General features: G+C 50.4%; 1 protein-coding gene across 3 annotated transcripts in view; it reads left to right on the forward strand.

Moving 5' to 3' along the window:
- Positions 1 to 26,817, forward strand: part of LOC129833738 (glucagon receptor-like) — a 73,586-nt gene that overhangs the window by 23,939 nt on the left and 22,830 nt on the right. For 2 of the 3 annotated variants that reach the window (XM_055898526.1, XM_055898528.1), the window contains exons 2-9: positions 8,692 to 8,845; positions 10,376 to 10,472; positions 10,721 to 10,828; positions 11,018 to 11,112; positions 12,907 to 13,013; positions 15,314 to 15,482; positions 18,764 to 18,923; positions 21,578 to 21,638. In XM_055898526.1, coding sequence (XP_055754501.1) covers positions 8,792 to 8,845; positions 10,376 to 10,472; positions 10,721 to 10,828; positions 11,018 to 11,112; positions 12,907 to 13,013; positions 15,314 to 15,482; positions 18,764 to 18,923; positions 21,578 to 21,638 — 851 coding nt within the window. In that variant the 5' untranslated portion in view covers positions 8,692 to 8,791. Of the gene's footprint in view, positions 1 to 6,967; positions 8,206 to 8,691; positions 8,846 to 10,375; positions 10,473 to 10,720; positions 10,829 to 11,017; positions 11,113 to 12,906; positions 13,014 to 15,313; positions 15,483 to 18,763; positions 18,924 to 21,577; positions 21,639 to 26,817 lie in introns of those variants that run through there. The other variant, XM_055898527.1, reaches the window with a different exon arrangement.

Genomic DNA, 26,817 nt, shown 5'->3' on the forward strand with positions numbered 1-26,817 from the left:
GTACAGTTGTAATGGGGGCTCAGGGGGGCTGTCTGTACGGCTGGAGAGGAGGGGTAGGATGTACAGTTGTAATGGGGGCTCAGGGGGACTGTCTGTACGGCTGGAGAGGAGGGGTAGGATGTACAGTTGTAATGGGGGCTCAGGGGGGCTGTCTGTACGGCTGGAGAGGAGGGGTAGGATGTACAGTTGTAATGGGGGCTCAGGGGGGCTGTCTGTAAGACTGGAGAGGAGGGGTAGGATGTACAGTTGTAATGGGGGCTCAGGGGGGCTGTCTGTACGGCTGGAGAGGAGGGGTAGGATGTACAGTTGTAATGGGGGCTCAGGGGGGCTGTCTGTACGGCTGGAGAGGAGGGGTAGGATGTACAGTTGTAATGGGGGCTCAGGGGGGCTGTCTAAGACCGGAGAGGAGGGGTAGGATGTACAGTTGTAATGGGGGCTCAGGGGGGCTGTCTGTATGACTGGAGAGGAGGGGTAGGATGTACAGTTGTAATGGGGGCTCAGGGGGGCTGTCTGTAGGACTGGAGAGGAGGGGTAGGATGTACAGTTGTAATGGGGGCTCAGGGGGGCTGTCTGTAAGACTGGAGAGGAGGGGTAGGATGTACAGTTGTAATGGGGGCTCAGGGGGGCTGTCTGTACGGCTGGAGAGGAGGGGTAGGATGTACAGTTGTAATGGGGGCTCAGGGGGGCTGTCTGTATGACTGGAGAGGAGGGGTAGGATGTACAGTTGTAATGGGGGCTCAGGGGGGCTGTCTGTACGACTGGAGAGGAGGGGTAGGATGTACAGTTGTAATGTGGGCTCAGGGGGGCTGTCTGTACGGCTGGAGAGGAGGGGTAGGATGTACAGTTGTAATGGGGGCTCAGGGGGGCTGTCTGTATGACTGGAGAGGAGGGGTAGGATGTACAGTTGTAATGGGGGCTCAGGGGGGCTGTCTGTACGGCTGGAGAGGAGGGGTAGGATGTACAGTTGTAATGGGGGCTCAGGGGGGCTGTCTGTACGGCTGGAGAGGAGGGGTAGGATGTACAGTTGTAATGGGGGCTCAGGGGGGCTGTCTAAGACCGGAGAGGAGGGGTAGGATGTACAGTTGTAATGGGGGCTCAGGGGGGTTGTCTGTAGGACTGGAGAGGAGGGGTAGGATGTACAGTTGTAATGGGGGCTCAGGGGGGCTGTCTGTACGGCTGGAGAGGAGGGGTAGGATGTACAGTTGTAATGGGGGCTCAGGGGGGCTGTCTGTAAGACTGGAGAGGAGGGGTAGGATGTACAGTTGTAATGGGGGCTCAGGGGGGCTGTCTGTACGGCTGGAGAGGAGGGGTAGGATGTACAGTTGTAATGGGGGCTCAGGGGGGCTGTCTGTACGGCTGGAGAGGAGGGGTAGGATGTACAGTTGTAATGGGGGCTCAGGGGGGCTGTCTGTACGGCTGGAGAGGAGGGGTAGGATGTACAGTTGTAATGGGGGCTCAGGGGGGCTGTCTGTAAGACTGGAGAGGAGGGGTAGGATGTACAGTTGTAATGGGGGCTCAGGGGGGCTGTCTGTACGGCTGGAGAGGAGGGGTAGGATGTACAGTTGTAATGGGGGCTCAGGGGGGCTGTCTGTACGGCTGGAGAGGAGGGGTAGGATGTACAGTTGTAATGGGGGCTCAGGGGGGCTGTCTGTACGGCTGGAGAGGAGGGGTAGGATGTACAGTTGTAATGGGGGCTCAGGGGGGCTGTCTGTAAGACTGGAGAGGAGGGGTAGGATGTACAGTTGTAATGGGGGCTCAGGGGGGCTGTCTGTACGGCTGGAGAGGAGGGGTAGGATGTACAGTTGTAATGGGGGCTCAGGGGGGCTGTCTGTACGGCTGGAGAGGAGGGGTAGGATGTACAGTTGTAATGGGGGCTCAGGGGGGCTGTCTGTAAGACTGGAGAGGAGGGGTAGGATGTACAGTTGTAATGGGGGCTCAGGGGGGCTGTCTGTAGGACTGGAGAGGAGGGGTAGGATGTACAGTTGTAATGGGGGCTCAGGGGGGCTGTCTGTACGGCTGGAGAGGAGGGGTAGGATGTACAGTTGTAATGGGGGCTCAGGGGGGCTGTCTAAGACCGGAGAGGAGGGGTAGGATGTACAGTTGTAATGGGGGCTCAGGGGGGCTGTCTGTATGACTGGAGAGGAGGGGTAGGATGTACAGTTGTAATGGGGGCTCAGGGGGGCTGTCTGTACGGCTGGAGAGGAGGGGTAGGATGTACAGTTGTAATGGGGGCTCAGGGGGGCTGTCTGTATGACTGGAGAGGAGGGGTAGGATGTACAGTTGTAATGGGGGCTCAGGGGGGCTGTCTGTACGACTGGAGAGGAGGGGTAGGATGTACAGTTGTAATGGGGGCTCAGGGGGGCTGTCTGTACGGCTGGAGAGGAGGGGTAGGATGTACAGTTGTAATGGGGGCTCAGGGGGGCTGTCTGTAGGACTGGAGAGGAGGGGTAGGATGTACAGTTGTAATGGGGGCTCAGGGGGGCTGTCTGTACGGCTGGAGAGGAGGGGTAGGATGTACAGTTGTAATGGGGGCTCAGGGGGGCTGTCTGTAGGACTGGAGAGGAGGGGTAGGATGTACAGTTGTAATGGGGGCTCAGGGGGGCTGTCTGTAGGACTGGAGAGGAGGGGTAGGATGTACAGTTGTAATGGGGGCTCAGGGGGGCTGTCTGTACGGCTGGAGAGGAGGGGTAGGATGTACAGTTGTAATGGGGGCTCAGGGGGGCTGTCTGTACGGCTGGAGAGGAGGGGTAGGATGTACAGTTGTAATGGGGGCTCAGGGGGGCTGTCTGTACGGCTGGAGAGGAGGGGTAGGATGTACAGTTGTAATGGGGGCTCAGGGGGGCTGTCTGTACGGCTGGAGAGGAGGGGTAGGATGTACAGTTGTAATGGGGGCTCAGGGGGGCTGTCTGTAAGACTGGAGAGGAGGGGTAGGATGTACAGTTGTAATGAGGGCTCAGGGGGGCTGTCTGTACGGCTGGAGAGGAGGGGTAGGATGTACAGTTGTAATGGGGGCTCAGGGGGGCTGTCTGTACGGCTGGAGAGGAGGGGTAGGATGTACAGTTGTAATGGGGGCTCAGGGGGGCTGTCTAAGACCGGAGAGGAGGGGTAGGATGTACAGTTGTAATGGGGGCTCAGGGGGGCTGTCTGTATGACTGGAGAGGAGGGGTAGGATGTACAGTTGTAATGGGGGCTCAGGGGGGCTGTCTGTAGGACTGGAGAGGAGGGGTAGGATGTACAGTTGTAATGGGGGCTCAGGGGGGCTGTCTGTACGACTGGAGAGGAGGGGTAGGATGTACAGTTGTAATGGGGGCTCAGGGGGGCTGTCTGTACGGCTGGAGAGGAGGGGTAGGATGTACAGTTGTAATGGGGGCTCAGGGGGGCTGTCTGTACGACTGGAGAGGAGGGGTAGGATGTACAGTTGTAATGGGGGCTCAGGGGGGCTGTCTGTAGGACTGGAGAGGAGGGGTAGGATGTACAGTTGTAATGGGGGCTCAGGGGGGCTGTCTGTACGGCTGGAGAGGAGGGGTAGGATGTACAGTTGTAATGGGGGCTCAGGGGGGCTGTCTGTACGACTGGAGAGGAGGGGTAGGATGTACAGTTGTAATGGGGGCTCAGGGGGGCTGTCTGTACGGCTGGAGAGGAGGGGTAGGATGTACAGTTGTAATGGGGGCTCAGGGGGGCTGTCTGTAGGACTGGAGAGGAGGGGTAGGATGTACAGTTGTAATGGGGGCTCAGGGGGGCTGTCTGTACGGCTGGAGAGGAGGGGTAGGATGTACAGTTGTAATGGGGGCTCAGGGGGGCTGTCTGTACGGCTGGAGAGGAGGGGTAGGATGTACAGTTGTAATGGGGGCTCAGGGGGGCTGTCTGTACGGCTGGAGAGGAGGGGTAGGATGTACAGTTGTAATGGGGGCTCAGGGGGGCTGTCTGTACGGCTGGAGAGGAGGGGTAGGATGTACAGTTGTAATGGGGGCTCAGGGGGGCTGTCTGTACGGCTGGAGAGGAGGGGTAGGATGTACAGTTGTAATGGGGGCTCAGGGGGGCTGTCTAAGACCGGAGAGGAGGGGTAGGATGTACAGTTGTAATGGGGGCTCAGGGGGGCTGTCTGTACGGCTGGAGAGGAGGGGTAGGATGTACAGTTGTAATGGGGGCTCAGGGGGGCTGTCTGTACGGCTGGAGAGGAGGGGTAGGATGTACAGTTGTAATGGGGGCTCAGGGGGGCTGTCTGTATGACTGGAGAGGAGGGGTAGGATGTACAGTTGTAATGGGGGCTCAGGGGGGCTGTCTGTACGGCTGGAGAGGAGGGGTAGGATGTACAGTTGTAATGGGGGCTCAGGGGGGCTGTCTGTAGGACTGGAGAGGAGGGGTAGGATGTACAGTTGTAATGGGGGCTCAGGGGGGCTGTCTGTATGACTGGAGAGGAGGGGTAGGATGTACAGTTGTAATGGGGGCTCAGGGGGGCTGTCTGTACGGCTGGAGAGGAGGGGTAGGATGTACAGTTGTAATGGGGGCTCAGGGGGGCTGTCTGTACGGCTGGAGAGGAGGGGTAGGATGTACAGTTGTAATGGGGGCTCAGGGGGACTGTCTGTACGGCTGGAGAGGAGGGGTAGGATGTACAGTTGTAATGGGGGCTCAGGGGGGCTGTCTGTACGGCTGGAGAGGAGGGGTAGGATGTACAGTTGTAATGGGGGCTCTGGGGGGCTGTCTGTAAGACTGGAGAGGAGGGGTAGGATGTACAGTTGTAATGAGGGCTCAGGGGGGCTGTCTGTACGGCTGGAGAGGAGGGGTAGGATGTACAGTTGTAATGGGGGCTCAGGGGGGCTGTCTGTACGGCTGGAGAGGAGGGGTAGGATGTACAGTTGTAATGGGGGCTCAGGGGGGCTGTCTAAGACCGGAGAGGAGGGGTAGGATGTACAGTTGTAATGGGGGCTCAGGGGGGCTGTCTGTATGACTGGAGAGGAGGGGTAGGATGTACAGTTGTAATGGGGGCTCAGGGGGGCTGTCTGTAGGACTGGAGAGGAGGGGTAGGATGTACAGTTGTAATGGGGGCTCAGGGGGGCTGTCTGTATGACTGGAGAGGAGGGGTAGGATGTACAGTTGTAATGGGGGCTCAGGGGGGCTGTCTGTACGGCTGGAGAGGAGGGGTAGGATGTACAGTTGTAATGGGGGCTCAGGGGGGCTGTCTGTACGACTGGAGAGGAGGGGTAGGATGTACAGTTGTAATGGGGGCTCAGGGGGGCTGTCTGTAGGACTGGAGAGGAGGGGTAGGATGTACAGTTGTAATGGGGGCTCAGGGGGGCTGTCTGTACGACTGGAGAGGAGGGGTAGGATGTACAGTTGTAATGGGGGCTCAGGGGGGCTGTCTGTAAGACTGGAGAGGAGGGGTAGGATGTACAGTTGTAATGGGGGCTCAGGGGGGCTGTCTGTACGGCTGGAGAGGAGGGGTAGGATGTACAGTTGTAATGGGGGCTCAGGGGGGCTGTCTGTAGGACTGGAGAGGAGGGGTAGGATGTACAGTTGTAATGGGGGCTCAGGGGGGCTGTCTGTACGGCTGGAGAGGAGGGGTAGGATGTACAGTTGTAATGGGGGCTCAGGGGGGCTGTCTGTACGGCTGGAGAGGAGGGGTAGGATGTACAGTTGTAATGGGGGCTCAGGGGGGCTGTCTGTACGGCTGGAGAGGAGGGGTAGGATGTACAGTTGTAATGGGGGCTCAGTGGGGGCTGTCTGTACGGCTGGAGAGGAGGGGTAGGATGTACAGTTGTAATGGGGGCTCAGGGGGGCTGTCTGTACGGCTGGAGAGGAGGGGTAGGATGTACAGTTGTAATGGGGGCTCAGGGGGGCTGTCTGTACGGCTGGAGAGGAGGGGTAGGATGTACAGTTGTAATGGGGGCTCAGGGGGGCTGTCTGTACGGCTGGAGAGGAGGGGTAGGATGTACAGTTGTAATGGGGGCTCAGGGGGGCTGTCTGTACGACTGGAGAGGAGGGGTAGGATGTACAGTTGTAATGGGGGCTCAGGGGGGCTGTCTGTAGGACTGGAGAGGAGGGGTAGGATGTACAGTTGTAATGGGGGCTCAGGGGGGCTGTCTGTACGACTGGAGAGGAGGGGTAGGATGTACAGTTGTAATGGGGGCTCAGGGGGGCTGTCTGTACGGCTGGAGAGGAGGGGTAGGATGTACAGTTGTAATGGGGGCTCAGGGGGGCTGTCTGTATGGCTGGAGAGGAGGGGTAGGATGTACAGTTGTAATGGGGGCTCAGGGGGGCTGTCTGTACGGCTGGAGAGGAGGGGTAGGATGTACAGTTGTAATGGGGGCTCAGGGGGGCTGTCTGTATGACTGGAGAGGAGGGGTAGGATGTACAGTTGTAATGGGGGCTCAGGGGGGCTGTCTGTACGACTGGAGAGGAGGGGTAGGATGTACAGTTGTAATGGGGGCTCAGGGGGGCTGTCTGTACGACTGGAGAGGAGGGGTAGGATGTACAGTTGTAATGGGGGCTCAGGGGGGCTGTCTGTAGGACTGGAGAGGAGGGGTAGGATGTACAGTTGTAATGGGGGCTCAGGGGGGCTGTCTGTACGGCTGGAGAGGAGGGGTAGGATGTACAGTTGTAATGGGGGCTCAGGGGGGCTGTCTGTACGGCTGGAGAGGAGGGGTAGGATGTACAGTTGTAATGTGGTGCTGGAGTGTGTATTGTACCGTACTGTGTTGTTGTGTACTGTGTAATGTGGTTGTGGTTGTGGTGGCACGTCATGGGTTCTTTTGGAGGTGTGGGGTTGCAGTGTTTTAGTGTAAAGAGGATGTCTCATTACACTAAGGGCCCCCTCTCTCCCTCTCTCTCTCTCTCTCTCTCTCTCTCTCTCTCTCTCTCTCTCTCTCTCTCTCTCTCTCTCTCCTCTCTCTCTCTCTCTCTCTCTCTCTCTCTCTCTCTCTCTCTCTCTCTCTCTCTCTCTCTCTCTCTCTCTCTCTCTCTCTCTCTCTCTCTCTCTCTCTCTCTCTCTCTCTCTCTCTCTCTCTCTCTCTCTCTCTCTCTCTCTCTCTAATTCAAGGGGCTTTATTGGCATGAGAAACGTATGTTTACATTGCCAAAGCAAGTGAAATAGATAACAGCTCCAAAAGAATAAAGACATTTCAAATGTCATATTATGTCTATATACAGTGTTGTAACGATGTGCAAATAGTGAAAGTATAAACATAAATATGGGTTGAATTTACAGTGGTGTTTGTTCTTCCCTGGCTGCCCTTTTCTTGTGGCAACAGGTCACACATCTTGCTGCTGTGATGCACACTGTGGTATTTCACCCAGTAGATATGGGAGTTTATCAAAATTGGATTTGTTTTCCAATTCTTTGTGGATCTGAGGGAAATATGTGTCTCTAATATGGTTATACATTTGGCAGGAGGTTAGGAAGTGCAGCTCAGTTTCCACCTCATTTTGTGGGCAGTGTGCACATAGCCTGTCTACTCTTGAGGACCAGGTCTGCCTACGGCGGCCTTTCTCAATAGCAAGTCTATGCTCACTGAGTCTGTATATAGCAAAAGCTTTCCTTAAGTTTGGGTCAGTCACAGTGGTCAGGTATTCTGCCACTGTGTACTCTCTGTTTAGGGCCAAATAGCATTCTAGTTTGCTCAGTTTTTTTGTTCATTATTTCCGATGTGTCAAGTAATTATCTTTTTGTTTTCAAATTATTTGGTTGGATCTAATTGTGTTGCTGTCCTCTCTCTCTCTCTTTCTCTCTTCTCTCTTGATCTCTCTCTCTCCTCTCTCTCTCTCTCCTCTCTCTCTTCTCTCCTCTCTCTCTTCTTTCTCTCTTCTCTCTCTCTCTTCTCTCTCCCCTCTCTCTCCTCTCTAATTAGGACTAGTGCAGCATGATGTAGAGTGTAAACAAAAGCAGAGTGGTTTGGCTGAGGGCTGTCGTGTGTGTGTGTGTGTGTGTGTGTGTGTGTGTGTGTGTGTGTGTGTGTGTGTGTGTGTGTGTGTGTGTGTGTGTGTGTGTGTGTGTGTGTGTGTGTGTGTGTGTGTGTGTGTGTGTGTGTGTGTGTGTGTGTGTGTGTGTGTGTGTGTGTGTGTGTGTGTGGAGTGCAGCACTGTGAGGTCATAGGGAAGGAACAGGGAGAGTTATTTTTCAGAACTCAAGTGGTGTTTCCATGGAACCCCTAGGAGTTCCTGTCTGTCACCACCGCTGGTCAGCGGACAGAAACCCCATCTAGTTCATCAGTAACTGTCACACCTAGAATACATCCACAAGTGCCCTTCCTGTTTGTTTCAACTCTATTGTTATGTGTGTCGGTTTGATTATACAGCAAGTGGGTTGTTCATTAGTGTGTGTGTGTGTGTGTGTGTGTGTGTGTGTGTGTGTGTGTGTGTGTGTGTGTGTGTGTGTGTGTGGTGTGTGTGTGTGTGTGTGTGTGTGTTTGTGTGTGTGTGTGTGTGTGTGTGTGTGTGTGTGTTAGTACCAACGGTCCTCAGAAGAATAGTAAAGCAGCTACAATTCAGGGAAGGGAGGACAGTTTGCCAGTCCTCACTATTTTAGGTTTTTGGGTTAGGGGTTAGGTTTAAGGTTAGGGTTAGGTTTAGGGTTAGAAGTTAGGGAAAATATAATTTGGAATGGGAATCAATTGTTGGGTCCCCAAAAAGTCCTCACAAATATTGTAAGACATATCTGTGTGTTAGTGTGACTCCTCTCCCTCTGTGTGTCACCAGGTAGAGTGGTCCCCAGGTAAAGCCCTCCTATGAGGTGAGGTTAAGGTGACCCCTGACCCCGCTCACACAGCGCCCCTCCACCAGGCAGCAGGACTAAGGGATGTCACGGGGCTTCCTGCTGCTCACGCTGCTCACGGTCTTCTCCAGCATCCAAGTGAGGCCGGAACACACACACACACACACACACACACACACACACACACACACACACACACACACACACACACACACACACACACACACACACATACACACACACACATACACACACACACATACACACACACACACACACACACACACACACACACAGGCAGGCAAACACAGAAGAAAACACCCAATAACATACCCATGACATTACGCAACACTCCACCTTGGATGCTTTTGCAGAGGAATTCATTGACCTTCTCTGGAAGCTAATTGACACGTTGGATCCTTCTAAGGATTCCAGTCATTGTCCTGTCAACAGCATGCAGCCTAGCAGTGAGTCCCTCTGTAGGGAAACATTCAGACATGGGAAGCCAGCCACCCCAGTCCTGTAAGTGACTGGTGTTTAGAGTGTTGGGGAGAGACACATGTTTTTACATGGCAGAATGACCCTCTGAGAACGGGCCCTGTGTGGCAGACAGTCATGTAGTCTCAACACTTTCTGTCTGTCTGTCTCTCTGCCTGTCTGTCTCTCTGCCTGTCTGTCTCTCTGTCTCGCTGCATGTCTGACTCTCTGACTGTCTGTCTCTCTGCCTGTCTGTCTCTCTGTCTCGCTGCATGTCTGACTCTCTGACTGTCTGTCTGTCTCTCTGCCTGCCTGTCTGTCTCTCTGCCTGTCTGTCTCTCTGTCTCGCTGCATGTCTGTCTCTCTGACTCTCTGCCTGTCTGTCTCTCTGTCTGTCTGTCTCTCTGCCTGTCTGTCTCTCTGTCTCGCTGCATGTCTGTCTCTCTGCCTGCCTGTCTGTCTCTCTGCCTGCCTGTCTGTCTCTCTGCCTGCCTGTCTGTCTCTCTGCCTGCCTGTCTGTCTCTCTGCCTGCCTGTCTGTCTCTCTGCCTGTCTGTCTCTCTGTCTCGATGCATGTCTGACTCTCTGACTGTCTGTCTCTCTGCCTGTCTCTGTCTCTCTGCCTGTCTGTCTGTCGCTATGTCTCTCTGCCTGTCTGTCTCTGTCTCTCTACCTGTCTGTCTCTCTGCCTGTCTGTCTCTCTGTCTCGCTGCATGTCTGACTCTCTGTCTCACTGTCTCTCTGCCTTTCTGTCTCTCTGTCTCATGCACTCATTCTGTTACTGTCTGTCCCCCAGGTGTCTCTGGCTATCTGTATACTGACTGACTGACTGTCTGTCCCCCAGGTGTCCCTGGCTATCTGTATACTGACTGCCTGTCCCCCAGGTGTCCCTGGCTATCTGTTTACTGACTGTCTGTCTGTCCCCCAGGTGTCCCTGGCTATCTGTTTACTGACTGTCTGTCTGTCCCCCAGGTGTCCCTGGCTATCTGTTTACTGACTGTCTGTCTGTCCCCCAGGTGTCCCTGGCTGTCTGTTTACTGACTGTCTGTCTGTCCCCCAGGTGTCCCTGGCTATCTGTTTACTGACTGTCTGTCTGTCCCCCAGGTGTCCCTGGCTATCTGTTTACTGACTGTCTGTCTGTCCCCCAGGTGTCCCTGGCTATCTGTTTACTGACTGTCTGTCTGTCCTCCAGGTGTCCCCAGCTAAGCCATTAAAGGCGTTGATGCAGAGATGGGTGATGTATACGGAGGAGTGTAGCCGCAATAACAGCAGAGAACCGCCGCTCACTGGTGAGAAACACACGCACACGCCTGCACGCACACTCACACCATAAACACTGTATAGCACTGTGCATTATGGGAAGATGAAGGTCCTCCGTTCTGCTCTCCCGGCGAGGGTCGGCTGTGGCAGTAGATACATGTCTATCTCTCATTCCAGGAAGATAGTCCCTCCCCTTCACAGATCTGATTGGACAGGATGTGTTCTGATCAACAGGAATTGTTTCCCCCAGATAAAGAGATGTAACTGTTCCCTGTAGGTGTTGTGTGTAACAGGACCTTTGACATGTATGCCTGCTGGCCCGATGGACTCCCCAACACTACTGTCAGTGTGTCCTGTCCCTGGTACCTGCCCTGGCACCACAAAGGTGAAGGTTGATGCTGATTGGTTGGTTGATTGATGAATTGATTGATTGGTTGGTGAATAGCTTGTATATCACGTTCAATAAATAACAAATTCAGTCAAATATCTCAAGCTTCTGTCAAGTTAGTGTGATAGGTAACAAATATGCTTGGGTCAGGGAATGACAGTCTACCTGTATGTGTGTCTGTTCCAGTCCAGCATGGTTCGGTGTACAGGGAGTGTGACGCGGACGGCCAGTGGGTTCCCCAGAAGAACACTAGCGAGTGTGATGCTAATGATCCTGCTCAGGTGAAAATGATGTGTCTCTTGTGAGTGAGGCTTGGAAATGCTGTGGATAAAACATCATGATATAGACATGATGGAAAGGATGTGTAGAATTGATTCCTGTTTTTAATCCGTGTGAGTGTACTGAGGTGTGGAGGCTAAATGTACAGACCAGTCAGAAAGTATTCAGACCCCTTCAATTTTTCCACATTTTCCTATGTTACAGCCTTCTTCTAAAATGGATTCAATAGTTTTTTCCCCTCATCAATCTACACACAGTACCCCATAACTGTCAGTAAGAGTGTCCATGATTGAGTCTTTGAATGAAGAGATTGAGATAAAACTGTCAGGTTGAGTGTTTGTTTGCAGCTCGTTCCAGTCGCTAGCTGCAGCGAACTGAAAAGACGATGTTACAAGGTATGACGCTACAAGCTTGGCACACCTGTATTTGGGGAGTTTCTCCAGTTCTTCTCTGCAGATCCTCTCAAGCTCTGTCAGGTTGGATGGGGAGCGTCGCTGCACAGCTATTTTCAGGTCTCTCCAGAGATGTTGGATCGGGTTCAAATCAGGGTTCTGGCTGGGCCAATCAAGAACATTCAGAGACTTGTCCTGAAGCTACTCCTATGTTGTCTTGGCTGTGTGCTTAGGGTTGTTGTCCTGTTGGAAGGTGAACCTTCGACCCAGTCTGAGGTCCTGAGCAGGATTTCTGGAGCAGGTTTTCATCAAGGATCTCTCTGTACTTTGTTCCGTTCATCTTTCCTTCGATCCTGACTAGTGTCCGACTTTTTGCCACTGAAAAACATCCCCACAGGCTGATGCTGCCACCACCATGCTTCACCATAGGGATGATGCTGCCACCACCTTGCTTCACCATAGAGATGATGCCAGGTTTTCTCCAGATGTGACACTTGGCATTCAGGCCAAATAATTCAATCTTGGTTTCATCAGGCCAGAGAATCTTATTTCTCATGGTCTGAGAGTCCTTTAGGTGCCTTTTGACAAACTCCAAGCGGGCTGTGCCTTTTACTGAGGAGTGGCTTCCGTCTGGCCTCTCTACCATAAAGGCCTGATTGGTGGAGTGCTGCAGTGATGGGTTCCTTCTGGAAGGTTCTCCTATCTCCACAGAGAAACTCTGGAGCTCTATCAGAGTACCATTGGGTTCTTGGTCACCTCCCTGACCAAGACCGGGCGGCCTTGGATGGAGGCCACTGTGTTCTTGGGGACCGTCAATGCTGCAGAAATGTTTTGACACCCTTTTGTAGATTTGTGCCTCGACACAATCCTGTCTTGGAGCTCCATGGACAATTTCTTTGACCTCATGGCTTGGTTTTTGCTCTGACATGCACTGTAAACTGTGGGACCTTATATAGACAGGTGTGTGCCTTTCCAAACCATGTCCAATCAATTGAATTTACCACAGGTGGACTCCAATCAATGGAAACAGGATGCACATGAGCTCAATTTCGAGTGTCATAGCAAAGGGTCTGAATAATTAAGTAAATGTAATATTTCTGTTGTATATCTTGAATAAATTTGCAAGAAATTCTAAAAAACTGTTTTTGCTTTGTCATTATGGGGTATTGTGATGTCATTATGGGGTATTGTGATGTCATTATGGGGTATTGTGATGTCATTATAGGGTATTGTGTGTAGATTGATGAGGAAAACATTTAATTTAATACATTTTAAAATAGAGCTGTAATGTAACAAAATGTGGAAAAAGTCAAGAGTTCTGAATAATTTCCCAATGCAATGTGTGTTATTGTTTCTTTGTGTGTGTGTGTGTGTGTGTGTGTGTGTGTGTGTATGTGTGTGTAGCCTCACTATGGTCAGATCCTCAAGAAGTTCCGGACCATGTACACTGTGGGCTACTCTCTGTCTCTGGGGGCTCTGGTGTTAGCGCTCGGAATCCTGATCACTTTCAGGTAACACACACACACACACACACCCAGAGAGACACACACACACACACACACACACACACACAGAGAGACACACACACACACACACAGCAACATAGAAACACAGAGACACAGACAGACACAGACACACACAGAGACACACACACACACACACACACACACACAGAGAGACACACACAAACAGACACAAAAAGACACACAACCACACACACACACACCGAGACACACACACAGAGACACACACACACACCGAGACACACACACACACACACATACACCCAGAGAGACACACACACACCGAGAGACACACACACACACACAGAGACACACAGAGACAGACACACACAAACACAGAAACACACACAGAGACACACACAGAGAGACACACACACACACACACACACACACACACACACACACACACACACACACACACACACACAGAGAGAGACACACACACACTGAGACAGCCTTTGGGGCTGGTGTTAATGCTTGGCACCATGATCAGGTAGCCTTCACCTCATGACCGTAAAGAGGACAGACAGACAGACATATGACCTCTCAGCCACCCACCATGACCTCTCAGCCACCCGCCATGTCCTCTCAGCCACCCGCCATGTCCTCTCAGCCACCCACCATGTCCTCTCAGCCACCCACCATGTCCTCTCAGCCACCCGCCATGTCCTCTCAGCCACCCGCCATGTCCTCTCAGCCACCCACCATGTCCTCTCAGCCACCCGCCATGTCCTCTCAGCCACCCGCCATGTCCTCTCAGCCACCCACCATGTCCTCTCAGCCACCCACCATGTCTTCTCAGCCACCCACCCACCATGACCTCTCAGCCACCCGCCATGACCTCTCAGCCACCCGCCATGTCCTCTCAGCCACCCACCATGTCCTCTCAGCCACCCACCATGTCCTCTCAGCCACCCGCCATGTCCTCTCAGCCACCCGCCATGTCCTCTCAGCCACCCGCCATGTCCTCTCAGCCACCCACCATGTCCTCTCAGCCACCCACCATGTCCTCTCAGCCACCCGCCATGTCCTCTCAGCCACCCGCCATGTCCTCTCAGCCACCCACCATGTCCTCTCAGCCACCCGCCATGTCCTCTCAGCCACCCGCCATGTCCTCTCAGCCACCCGCCATGTCCTCTCAGCCACCCACCATGTCCTCTCAGCCACCCACCATGTCTTCTCAGCCACCCACCCACCATGACCTCTCAGCCACCCGCCATGACCTCTCAGCCACCCGCCATGTCCTCTCAGCCACCCACCATGTCCTCTCAGCCACCCACCATGTCCTCTCAGCCACCCACCCGCCATGTCCTCTCAGCCACCCGCCATGTCCTCTCAGCCACCCGCCATGTCCTCTCAGCCACCCACCATGTCCTCTCAGCCACCCACCATGTCCTCTCAGCCACCCACCATGTCCTCTCAGCCACCCGCCATGTCCTCTCAGCCACCCGCCATGTCCTCTCAGCCACCCGCCATGTCCTCTCAGCCACCCGCCATGTCCTCTCAGCCACCCACCATGTCCTCTCAGCCACCCACCCACCATGACCTCTCAGCCACCCGCCATGACCTCTCAGCCACCCGCCATGTCCTCTCAGCCACCCGCCATGTCCTCTCAGCCACCCACCATGTCCTCTCAGCCACCCACCATGTCCTCTCAGCCACCCGCCATGACCTCTCAGCCACCCGCCATGTCCTCTCATCCACCCGCCATGTCCTCTCAGCCACCCACCATGTCCTCTCAACCACCCACCATGTCCTCTCAGCCACCCGCCATGACCTCTCAGCCACCCACCATGTCCTCTCAGCCACCCACCATGTCCTCTCAGCCACCCACCATGTCCTCTCAGCCACCCGCCATGTCCTCTCAGCCACCCGCCATGTCCTCTCAGCCACCCACCATGTCCTCTCAGCCACCCACCATGACCTCTCAGCCACCCGCCATGTACTCTCAGCCATCCACCATGTCCTCTCAGCCATCCACCATGTCCTCTCAGCCACCCACCATGTCCTCTCAGCCACCCACCATGTCCTCTCAGCCATCCACCACTCTTCATGGAGGTAGAAAGGTGTATATTTCTTGTCAATGAAACATGTTTGAGTTGAATGGACATGTCAGTGAAGCAAGGTAGCACCACTGACCTTACTGTTTTCGCCACCTATTGACAGTAACCATACAGATATACATATTCTAATTCCAGTTCTTTAACCTTTAATCTTTGTTATATTACCTCTGCTGTAGTTGACATTCCCCCTAACAGGAAGCACACTGCCCCCCCCCCCCCTTACAGGAAGCTCCACTGTATGAGGAACAACATCCACATGAACCTGTTTGCCTCTTTCATCCTGCGTGCTCTGTCCATCCTGATAAAGGACGCCATGTTGGAGGTGCCCAGCGTCAACATCGGACAGGACCAGGACATTACACACTATGAGGTGGAGTGGCTCGTCAACAACCAGGTGGGTTGAGGTTGTTGTTGTTGTCTGAAAGGGTCGTGGTCAACAACAAGGTGGGTGTGTTGAGTTGAGTTGACCAGGGTGAGGTAAAGTGACCGGTCAACAACAAGGTGGGTGTGTTGAGTTGACCAGGGTGAGGTAAAGTGACCGGTCAACAACAAGGTGGATGTGTTGAGTTGAAAGGACCAGGGTGAGGTAAAGTGACCGGTCAACAACAAGGTGGGTGTGTGGGGTTGAGTTGACCAGGGTGAGGTAAAGTGACCGGTCAACAACAAGGTGGGTGTGTGGGGTTGAGTTGACCAGGGTGAGGTACAGTGACCAGTCAACAACAAGGTGGGTGTGTGGGGTTGAGTTGACCAGGGTGAGGTAAAGTGACCGGTCAACAACACGGTGGGTGAGTTGAGTTGACCAGGGTGAGGTAAAGTGACCGGTCAACAACAAGGTGGGTGTGTTGAGTTGACCAGGGTGAGGTAAAGTGACCGGTCAACAACAAGGTGGGTGTGTTGAGTTGAGTTGACCAGGGTGAGGTAAAGTGACCGGTCAACAACAAGGTGGGTGTGTTGAGTTGAGTTGACCAGGGTGAGGTAAAGTGACCAGTCAGTGTGTTGAGTTGACCAGGGTGAGGTAAAGTGACCGGTCAGCAACAAGGTGGGTTGAGTTGACCAGGGTGAGGTAAAGTGACCGGTCAACAACAAGGTGGGTTGAGTTGACCAGGGTGAGGTAAAGTGACCAGTCAACAACAAGGTGGGTGTGTTGAGTTGAGTTGACCAGGGTGAGGTAAAGTGACCGGTCAACAACACGGTGGGTGTGTTGAGTTGACCAGGGTGAGGTAAAGTGACCGGTCAACAGCACGGTGGGTGAGTTGAGTTGAGTTGACCAGGGTGAGGTAAAGTGACCGGTCAACAACACGGTGGGTGTGTTGAGTTGAGTTGACCAGGGTGAGGTAAAGTGACCAGTCAGTGTGTTGAGTTGACCAGGGTGAGGTAAAGTGACCGGTCAGCAACAAGGTGGGTGTGTTGAGTTGACCAGGGTGAGGTAAAGTGACCGGTCAACAACAAGGTGGGTTGAGTTGACCAGGGTGAGGTAAAGTGACCGGTCAACAACAAGGTGGGTTGAGTTGACCAGGGTGAGGTAAAGTGACCAGTCAACAACAAGGTGGGTGTGTTGAGTTGAGTTGACCAGGGTGAGGTAAAGTGACCGGTCAACAACAAGGTGGGTTGAGTTGACCAGGGTGAGGTAAAGTGACCGGTCAACAACACGGTGGGTGTGTTGAGTTGAGTTGACCAGGGTGAGGTAAAGTGACCGGTCAACAACACGGTGGGTGTGTTGAGTTGAGTTGACCAGGGTGAGGTAAAGTGACCGGTCAACAACAAGGTGGGTTGAGTTGACCAGGGTGAGGTAAAGTGACCAGTCAACAACAAGGTGGGTGTGTTGAGTTGAGTTGACCAGGGTGAGGTAAAGTGACCGGTAAACAACAAGGTGGGTTGAGTTGACCAGGGTGAGGTAAAGTGACCAGTCAACAACAAGGTGGGTGTGTTGAGTTGAGTTGACCAGGGTGAGGTAAAGTGACCGGTCAACAACAAGGTGGGTGTGTTGAGTTGACCAGGGTGAGGTAAAGTGACCGGTCAACAACAAGGTGGGTGTGTTGAGTTGACCAGGGTGAGCTAAAGTGACCGGTCAACAACAAGGTGGGTGTGTTTAGTTGAGTTGACCAGGGTGAGGTAAAGTGACCAGTCAGTGTGTTGAGTTGACCAGGGTGAGGTAAAGTGACCGGTCAGCAACAAGGTGGGTGTGTTGAGTTGACCAGGGTGAGGTAAAGTGACCGGTCAACAACAAGGTGGGTTGAGTTGACCAGGGTGAGGTAAAGTGACCGGTCAACAACAAGGTGGGTTGAGTTGACCAGGGTGAGGTAAAGTGACCAGTCAACAACAAGGTGGGTGTGTTGAGTTGAGTTGACCAGGGTGAGGTAAAGTGACCGGTCAACAACACGGTGGGTGTGTTGAGTTGACCAGGGTGAGGTAAAGTGACCGGTCAACAACACGGTGGGTGAGTTGAGTTGAGTTGACCAGGGTGAGGTAAAGTGACCGGTCAACAACACGGTGGGTGTGTTGAGTTGAGTTGACCAGGGTGAGGTAAAGTGACCGGTCAACAACAAGGTGTGTTGAGTTGACCAGGGTGAGGTAAAGTGACCAGTCAACAACAAGGTGGGTGTGTTGAGTTGAGTTGACCAGGGTGAGGTAAAGTGACCGGTCAACAACAAGGTGGGTGTGTTGAGTTGACCAGGGTGAGGTAAAGTGACCGGTCAACAACAAGGTGGGTGTGTTGAGTTGACCAGGGTGAGGTAAAGTGACCGGTCAACAACACGGTGGGTGAGTTGAGTTGAGTTGACCAGGGTGAGGTAAAGTGACCGGTCAACAACACGGTGGGTGTGTTGAGTTGAGTTGACCAGGGTGAGGTAAAGTGACCGGTCAACAACAAGGTGTGTTGAGTTGACCAGGGTGAGGTAAAGTGACCAGTCAACAACAAGGTGGGTGTGTTGAGTTGAGTTGACCAGGGTGAGGTAAAGTGACCGGTCAACAACAAGGTGGGTGTGTTGAGTTGACCAGGGTGAGGTAAAGTGACCGGTCAACAACAAGGTGGGTGTGTTGAGTTGAGTTGACCAGGGTGAGGTAAAGTGACCAGTCAACAACAAGGTGGGTGTGTTGAGTTGACCAGGGTGAGGTAAAGTGGCCGGTCAACAACAAGGTGGGTGTGTTGAGTTGACCAGGGTGAGGTAAAGTGACCGGTCAACAACAAGGTGGGTTGAGTTGACCAGGGTGAGGTAAAGTGACCGGTCAACAACAAGGTGGGTTGAGTTGACCAGGGTGAGGTAAAGTGACCAGTCAACAACAAGGTGGGTGTGTTGAGTTGAGTTGACCAGGGTGAGGTAAAGTGACCGGTCAACAACACGGTGGGTGTGTTGAGTTGACCAGGGTGAGGTAAAGTGACCGGTCAACAACACGGTGGGTGTGTTGAGTTGACCAGGGTGAGGTAAAGTGACCGGTCAACAACACGGTGGGTGTGTTGAGTTGACCAGGGTGAGGTAAAGTGACCGGTCAACAACAAGGTGCGTGTGTTGAGTTGACCAGGGTGAGGTAAAGTGACCGGTCAACAACAAGGTGGGTGTGTTGAGTTGACCAGGGTTATAAGGATTTGATCTCTGAAGCATTGTTTAGCCATACTGGAGGATTATAAGGGCTTTGTTAAGTCTTGAAACGTTTTTTTGTGTGTGTTGTGTCCTGTAGACGGCGGTGGGGTGTCGTATCGCCGTGGTGATGATGCAGTACAGTATCATGGCTAACAGCTATTGGCTGCTGGTGGAAGGCATCTACCTCCACAACCTGCTGGTCATCACCGTGTTCACTGAGAGAAACTACTTCAACATCTACCTGTGTATCGGCTGGGGTGAGGAGGGGGAGGAGAAGGGAGGAGAGGGGGTGGAGGGGGAGGAGGGGAGGAGGGGGTGGAGGGGGGGTGGAGGTTGTGTATTTGTCGCAGCATAGCAGCACATTATATACCAGAAGACAGAGCATTTGGTCATCTGTTTGGTAGCCAGACACCTGAGTTGATCTATTATAGAGATATAGTCACCCTCAGGGTTAGGTAGTAGAGATATTATATATATAATCAGTCTCAGGGTTAGGTAGTAGAGATATTATAGATATAGTCAGTCTCAGGGTTAGGTAGTAGAGATATTATAGATATAGTCACCCTCAGGGTTAGGTAGTAGAGATATAATAGATATAGTTAGTCTCAGGGTTAGGTAGTAGAGATATTATAGATATAGTCACCCTCAGGGTTAGGTAGTAGAGATATTAGAGATATAGTCACCCTCAATGTTAGGTAGTAGAGATATTATAGATATAGTCAGTCTCAGGGTTAGGTATTAGAGATATTATATATAGTCACCCTCAGGGTTAGGTAGTAGAGATATTATAGATATAGTCACCCTCAGGGTTATGTAGTAGAGATATTAGAGATATAGTCACCCTCAGGGTTAGGTAGTAGAGATATTATAGATATAGTCAGTCTCAGGGTTAGGTAGTAGAGATATTATAGATATAGTCAGTCTCAGGGTCAGGGTTAGGTAGTAGAGATATTATAGATATAATTACCCTCAGGGTTAGGTAGTAGAGATATTATAGATATAGTCAGTCTCAGGGTTAGGTAGTAGAGATATTAGAGATATAGTCAGTCTCAGGGTTAGGTAGTAGAGATATTAGAGATATAGTCAGTCTCAGGGTTAGGTAGTAGAGATATTATATATATAGTCAGTCTCAGGGTTAGGTAGTAGAGATCTGAGAGATATAGTCAGCCTCAGGGTTAGGTAGTAGAGATATTAGAGATATAGTCAGCCTCAGGGTTAGGTAGTAGAGATATTAGAGATATAGTCACCCTCAGGGTTAGGTAGTAGAGATATTAGAGATATAGTCACCCTCGGGGTTAGGTGGTAGAGATATTATATATATAGTCAGTCTCAGGGTTAATTAGTAGAGATATTATAGATATAGTCTCCCTCAGGGTTAGGTAGTAGAGATATTATAGACATAGTTAGTCTCAGGGTTAGGTAGTAGAGATATTATAGATATAGTCACCCTCAGGGTTAGGTAGTAGAGATATTATAGATATTGTTAGTCTCAGGGCTAGGTAGTAGAGATATTATAGATATAGTCACCCTCAGGGTTAGGTAGTAGAGATATTATAGATATAGTCAGTCTCAGGGTTAGGTAGTAGAGATATTATAGATATAGTCACCCTCAATGTTAGGTAGTAGAGATATTATAGATATAGTCAGTCTCAGGGTTAGGTAGTAGAGATATTATAGATATAGTCACCCTCAATGTTAGGTAGTAGAGATATTATAGATATAGTCAGTCTCAGGGTTAGGTATTAGAGATATTATAGATATAGTCAGTCTCAGGGTTAGGTAGTAGAGATATTATAGATATAGTCACCCTCAATGTTAGGTAGTAGAGATATTATAGATATAGTCAGTCTCAGGGTTAGGTATTAGAGATATTATATATAGTCACCCTCAGGGTTAGGTAGTAGAGATATTATAGATATAGTCAGCCTCAGGGTTAGGTAGTAGAGATATAATAGATATAGTCAGCCTCAGGGTTAGGTAGTAGAGATATTATAGATATAGTCACCCTCAGGGTTAGGTAGTAGAGATATAATAGATATAGTCACCCTCAGGGTTAGGTAGTAGAGATAGTATAGATATAGTCAGCCTCAGGGTTAGGTAGTAGAGATATTATAGATATAGTCACCCTCAGGGTTAGGTAGTAGAGATATTAGAGATATAGTCAGTCTCAGGGTTAGGTAGTAGAGATATTATAGATATAGTCACCCTCAGGGTTATGTAGTAGAGATATTAGAGATATAGTCACCCTCAGGGTTAGGTAGTAGAGATATTATATATATAATCAGTCTCAGGGTTAGGTAGTAGAGATATTATAGATATAGTCACCCTCAGGGTTAGGTAGTAGAGATATTATAGATATAGGCCACCCTCAGGGTTAGGTAGTAGAGATATTATAGATATAGTCACCCTCAGGGTTAGGTAGTAGAGATATTAGAGATATAGTCAGTCTCAGGGTTAGGTAGTAGAGATATTAGAGATATAGTCAGTCTCAGGGTTAATTAGTAGAGATATTATAGATATAGTCACCCTCAGGGTTAGGTAGTAGAGATATTAGAGATATAGTCAGTCTCAGAGTTAGGTAGTAGAGATATTATAGATATAGTCAGTCTCAGGGTTAGGTAGTAGAGATATTATAGATATAGTCAGTCTCAGGGTTAGGTAGTAGAGATATTAGAGATATAGTCAGTCTCAGGGTTAGGTTGTAGAGATATTAGAGATATAGTCAGTCTCATGGTTATGTAGTAGAGATATTATATATATAGTCAGTCTCAGGGTTCGGTTGTAGAGATATTAGAGATATAGTCAGTCTCAGGGTTAGGTAGTAGAGATATTAGAGATATAGTCAGTCTCAGGGTTAGGTTTTCTATGAGTTTTTGTCTTGGTGTGTTTATTAATGTGATTCTCTCTGCAGGTGCCCCTCTGATCTTCCTGGTGCCCTGGGTGATGGTGAAATACCTGTATGAAAATGAGGAGTAAGTTCTCAATGTGCCTGCATGTGTGTGTGAGTGCCTGCATTAGTGAATGAGTGCCTGCATTAGTGAGTGAGTGATTGCCTCCATGAGTGAGGGAGTGCCTGCATTAGTGAGGGAGTGCCTGCATTAGTGAGGGAGTGCCTGCATGAGTGAGTGAGTGCCTGCATGAGTGAGTGATTGCCTCCATGATTGTGTGAGTTTCTGCATGCGTGAGTGAGTGCCTGCATTAGTGAGTGAATGCCTGCATGAGTGAGTGATTGCCTCCATGAGTGTGTGAGTGCCTGCATGGTGTACGGGTGCCTTCACACGTGTGTCACTCTCTCTCTCCCTCACCTATGTTTCCCTGACCCAATTTGTATGACAGGAGAAAGGAGAGAAATTGTGATACAAATAAACAAAATAACTTCCAGTTCAAACCAGTTCTGAGTAATACTACTGGTGATTTAATCACTAGTTCAAACCAGTTCTGAGTAGTACTACTGGTGATTTAATCACTAGTTCAAACCAGTTCTGAGTAGTACTACTGGTTCAAACCAGTTCTGAGTAGTACTACTGGTGATATAACCACTAGTTCAAACCAGTTCTGAGTAGTACTACTGGTGATATAACCACTAGTTCAAACCAGTTCTGAGTAGTACTACTGGTGGTATAACCACTAGTTCAAACCAGTTCTGCCTAGTACTACTGGTTCAAACCAGTTCTGAGTAGTACTACTGGTGATATAACCTCTAGTTCAAACCAGTTCTGAGTAGTACTACTGGTGATATAACCTCTAGTTCAAACCAGTTCTGAGTAGTACTACTGGTGATATAACCTCTAGTTCAAACCAGTTCTGAGTAGTACTACTGGTGATATAACCACTAGTTCAAACCAGTTCTGAGTAGTACTACTGGTTCAAACCAGTTCTGAGTAGTACTACTGGTGATATAACCACTAGTTCAAACCAGTTCTGAGTAGTACTACTGGTGATATAACCACTAGTTCAAACCAGTTCTGAGTAGTACTACTGGTGGTATAACCACTAGTTCAAACCAGTTCTGCCTAGTACTACTGGTTCAAACCAGTTCTGAGTAGTACTACTGGTGATATAACCTCTAGTTCAAACCAGTTCTGAGTAGTAATACTGGTGGTATAACCACTAGTTCAAACCAGTTCTGAGTAGTACTACTGGTGATATAACCACTAGTTCAAACCAGTTCTGGGTAGTATTACTGGTGATATAACCACTAGTTCAAACCAGTTCTGAGTAGTACTACTGGTTCAAACCAGTTCTGAGTAGTACTACTGGTGGTATAACCACTAGTTCAAACTAGTTCTGAGTAGTACTACTGGTTCAAACCAGTTCTGAGTAGTACTACTGGTTCAAACCAGTTCTGAGTAGTACTACTGGTGGTATAACCACTAGTTCAAACTAGTTCTGACTAGTATTACTGGCGATGCAATGATGCACGACTGATGACACCTCCAACACTTTCAGAGACAAGGCATTGAGAGGTCAGACAGCCTGCTCTCACAGTGAAAATCCCTGCAGTGTTCCTTGGAGGATCTTGGTCAATTTAGCAGAATATTATAGTCAATAGCTGTGACCTAAACCATTTAGCGGTTGAGTGGAATGTCTATTTTGAACACAGGCGGGTTGGTAAACCAGGAAACCTCCTGTGATGTGTAATGGAATGTTAAGCTCAGAGATGATTACACTCAGAGGACAGGAGAACATCCCCAAGAAGATAAAATGTCTCCTACTGTCCTGAATCTTTTATTCAGAGTCCAACCTCTCTATTCTCTACTCTCTACGGGACTATAGTATCCTACTGCATACTCTCTTAGGGTTACTGTACTATAGTATCCTACTGCATACTCTCTTAGGGTTACTGTACTATAGTATCCTACTATATACTCTCTTGGGGTTACTGTACTATAGTATCCTACTGCATACTCTCTTAGGGTTACTGTACTATAGTATCCTACTGCATACTCTCTTAGGGTTACTGTACTATAGTATCCTACTATATACTCTCTTGGGGTTACTGTACTATAGTATCCTACTATATACTCTCTTAGGGTTACTGTACTATAGTATCCTACTGCATACTCTCTTAGGGTTACTGTACTATAGTATCCTACTATATACTCTCTTAGGGTTACTGTACTATAGTATCCTACTGCATACTCTCTTAGGGTTACTGTACTATAGTATCCTACTATATACTCTCTTGGGGTTACTGTACTATAGTACCCTACTATATACTCTCTTAGGGTTACTGTACTATAGTATCATACTATATACTCTCTTAGGGTTACTGTACTATAGTATCCTACTATATACTCTCTTAGGGTTACTGTACTATAGTATCCTACTGCATACTCTCTTATTGTTACTGTACTATAGTATCCTACTATATACTCTCTTAGGGTTACTGTACTATAGTATCCTACTGCATACTCTCTTAGGGTTACTGTACTATAGTATCCTACTGCATACTCTCTTAGGGTTACTGTACTATAGTATCCTACTATATACTCTCTTGGGGTTACTGTACTATAGTATCATACTATAAACTCTCTTAGGGTTACTGTACTATAGTATCATACTATACACTCTCTTAGGGTTACTGTACTATAGTACCCTACTATATACTCTCTTAGGGTTACTGTACTATAGTACCCTACTATATACTCTCTTAGGGTTACTGTACTATAGTACCCTACTATATACTCTCTTAGGGTTACTGTACTATAGTCCACTACTATATACTCTCTTATGGTTACTGTACTATAGTATCATACTATATACTCTCTTAGGGTTACTGTACTATAGTCCACTACTATATACTCTCTTATGGTTACTGTACTATAGTACCCTACTATATACTCTCTTAGGGTTACTGTACTATAGTATCATACTATACACTCTCTTAGGGTTACTGTACTATAGTACCCTACTATATACTCTCTTGGGGTTACTGTACTACTAACCCTAACCCTACTACTACTACTACTATTGCTACTACTAACACCACACCTACTACTACTACTAATATTGCTACTACTAACACCACTACTACTAACACCACTACTACTACTACTACTACTAACACCACACCTACTGCTACTACTACTGCTACTGCTACTGCTACTACTACTACTACTACTACTACTACTACTATTGCTACTACTACTACTACTATTGCTACTACTAATGTCACTATTACTACTGCTACTGCTGCTACTGCTACTACTGCTACTGCTACTACTAACACCACTACTACTACTACTACTACTACTAACACCACTACTGCTACTGCTACTACTACTACTACTATTGCTACTACTAACACCACTACTACTACTACTACTACTAACACCACTACTACTACTACTATTACTACTAACGCCACACCTACTACTACTGCTACTACTACTACTGCTACTGCTACTGCTACTACTACTGCTACTACTACTATTGCTACTACTACTACTACTATTGCTACTACTAACGCCACTACTACTACTGCTACTGCTATTACTGCTACTGCTACTGCTACTATTGCTACTCCTAACACCACTACTACTACTAACACCACTACTACTACTGCTACTGCTACTACTACTACTGTTACTACTGCTACTACTACTACTACTACTAACACCACTACTACTACTGCTACTGCTACTACTGTTGCTACTACTACTACTACTAACACCACTACTACTACTACTACTACCTTCCTGTCCGTGTCTCCATACCTTCCTGCCTTCCTGTCCGTGTCTCACTGCCTTCCTGCCTTCCTGTCCGTGTCTCACTGCCTTCTTGCCTTCATGTCCGTGTCTCCATACCTTCCTGCCTCCCTGTCCGTGTCTCCCTGCCTCCCTGTCCGTGTCTCCCTGCCTCCCTGTCCGTGTCTCCCTGCCTTCCTGTCCGTGTCTCCATACCTTCCTGCCTCCCTGTCCGTGTCTCCCTGCCTTTCTGCCTCCCTGTCCGTGTCTCCCTGCCTTTCTGCCTCCCTGTCCGTGTCTCCCTGCCTTCCTGCCTCCCTGTCCGTGTCTCCCTGCCTTCCTGCCTTCCTGTCCGTGTCTCCCTGCCTTCCTGCCTTCCTGTCCGTGTCTCCCTGCCTTCCTGCCTCCCTGTCCGTGTCTCCCTGCCTCCCTGTCCGTGTCTCCCTGCCTCCCTGTCCGTGTCTCCCTGCCTCCCTGTCCGTGTCTCCCTGCCTTCCTGTCCGTGTCTCCATACCTTCCTGCCTCCCTGTCCGTGTCTCCCTGCCTTTCTGCCTCCCTGTCCGTGTCTCCCTGCCTTTCTGCCTCCCTGTCCGTGTCTCCCTGCCTTCCTGCCTCCCTGTCCGTGTCTCCCTGCCTTCCTGCCTTCCTGTCCGTGTCTCCCTGCCTTCCTGCCTTCCTGTCCGTGTCTCCCTGCCTTCCTGCCTCCCTGTCTGTGTCTCCCTGCCTTCTTGCCTCCCTGTCCGTGTCTCCCTGCCTTCCTGTCCGTGTCTCCCTGCCTTCCTGTCCGTGTCTCCCTGCCTTCCTGTCCGTGTCTCCCTGCCTTCCTGTCCGTGTCTCCCTGCCTTCCTGCCTCCCTGTCCGTGTCTCCCTGCCTTCCTGCCTCCCTGTCCGTGTCTCCCTGCCTTCCTGTCCGTGTCTCCCTGCCTTCCTGTCTCCCTGTCCGTGTCTGCCTGCCTTCCTGCCTTCCTGCCCGTGTCTCCCTGCCTTCCTGCCTTCCTGTCCGTGTCTCCCTGCCTTCCTGCCTTCCTGTCCGTGTCTCCCTGCCTTCCTGCCTTCCTGTCCGTGTCTCCCTGCCTTCCTGCCTTCCTGTCCGTGTCTCCCTGCCTTCCTGCCTCCCTGTCCGTGTCTCCCTACCTTCCTGTCCGTGTCTCCCTGCCTTCCTGCCTCCCTGTCTGTGTCTCCCTGCCTTCCTGCCTCCCTGTCCGTGTCTCCCTGCCTTCCTGCCTCCCTGTCCGTGTCTCCCTGCCTTCCTGCCTCCCTGTCCGTGTCTCCCTACCTTCCTGTCCGTGTCTCCCTGCCTTCCTGCCTCCCTGTCCGTGTCTCCCTGCCTTCCTGCCTCCCTGTCCGTGTCTCCCTGCCTTCCTGCCTCCCTGTCCGTGTCTCCCTGCCTTAGCAAGACTATTGTAACACTGGCATAGAACTGTCCTTTGCTCAACTAGGAAGTGTGTGAAACTTTAGTGTA

The sequence above is a fragment of the Salvelinus fontinalis genome, chromosome 34 (genome assembly GCF_029448725.1).
Source record: "Salvelinus fontinalis isolate EN_2023a chromosome 34, ASM2944872v1, whole genome shotgun sequence".
NCBI lineage: Eukaryota > Metazoa > Chordata > Actinopteri > Salmoniformes > Salmonidae > Salvelinus > Salvelinus fontinalis.